The sequence below is a fragment of the Octopus bimaculoides genome, chromosome 10 (assembly GCF_001194135.2).
Source record: "Octopus bimaculoides isolate UCB-OBI-ISO-001 chromosome 10, ASM119413v2, whole genome shotgun sequence".
Lineage (NCBI taxonomy): Eukaryota > Metazoa > Mollusca > Cephalopoda > Octopoda > Octopodidae > Octopus > Octopus bimaculoides.
Genome location: NC_068990.1, coordinates 859,614 through 860,268, shown reverse-complemented (window position 1 = coordinate 860,268; position 655 = coordinate 859,614). Strand labels below are relative to the sequence as shown.

Sequence of the window (655 nt, the reverse complement as noted above, 5' to 3'; positions counted from 1 at the left end):
TTGTGATGGTGGTGGTAATAGCAGCAGCAGCAGCAGCAGCAGTAGTAGTAGTAGTAGTAGTAGTAGTAGTAGCGGTGATGTTGGTGGTGGGGTGGTGGTGGTGAAAAGATAACATGTATGCTGTGTGTGTATGCATGTATGTATGTATGTGTGTGTGTATGTAATGCATGTATTAAAGTCCTATTTTAACCACACAAAACGCACCTGTTTGAAAAACACATCTTGGTACACTTTGAATTATTTTGCTTGTTATTCATTGTTTTGTTTCTTTATTTTTCTACTTCTTTTTCGTATTCAAATTTTTCTGCTTTATTTGTTTTATTGTTCGTTTCTGTGCCTCCTCCTCCTCCTCCTCCTATTCCTCCTTTCAGTTTTTTCTGTCATTTTATCTATTTCTTTATTTGTTTATTATCATTATTTTTAGTTTTCTTTTTTTGCTGCTGGTTGCGTTACATTCATCTGTTGTTTATTGCTGTTGTTTCGTTCGGAAGCATTTATTTCGACCGACACACAACGACTTGCTCGCTAAAAGGAGTAAGAAAAGAGCATTAGGATGGATCCCTATAAACTATGGACTTTACTATGTGTACTGGGTTTCTCCCGAACAGGTAAAATCTGGTTTTGTTTATTTTAGAATTTTCTCACTATTTATCTC

At 35.7% G+C, this 655-nt stretch overlaps 1 protein-coding gene across 1 annotated transcript in view; it reads left to right on the top strand.

Annotated features, from left to right (window-relative positions):
• The first annotated feature begins 427 nt into the window (after nt 1-427).
• LOC106867290 (xaa-Pro aminopeptidase 1) overlaps nt 428-655 on the top strand; it is a 72,819-nt gene continuing 72,591 nt past the window's right edge. Inside the window, exon 1 of the mRNA XM_014912133.2 lies at nt 428-608. Within this exon, the coding sequence (XP_014767619.1) occupies nt 554-608 (55 nt within the window). The 5' untranslated portion in view covers nt 428-553. The remainder of the gene's footprint in view (nt 609-655) is intronic.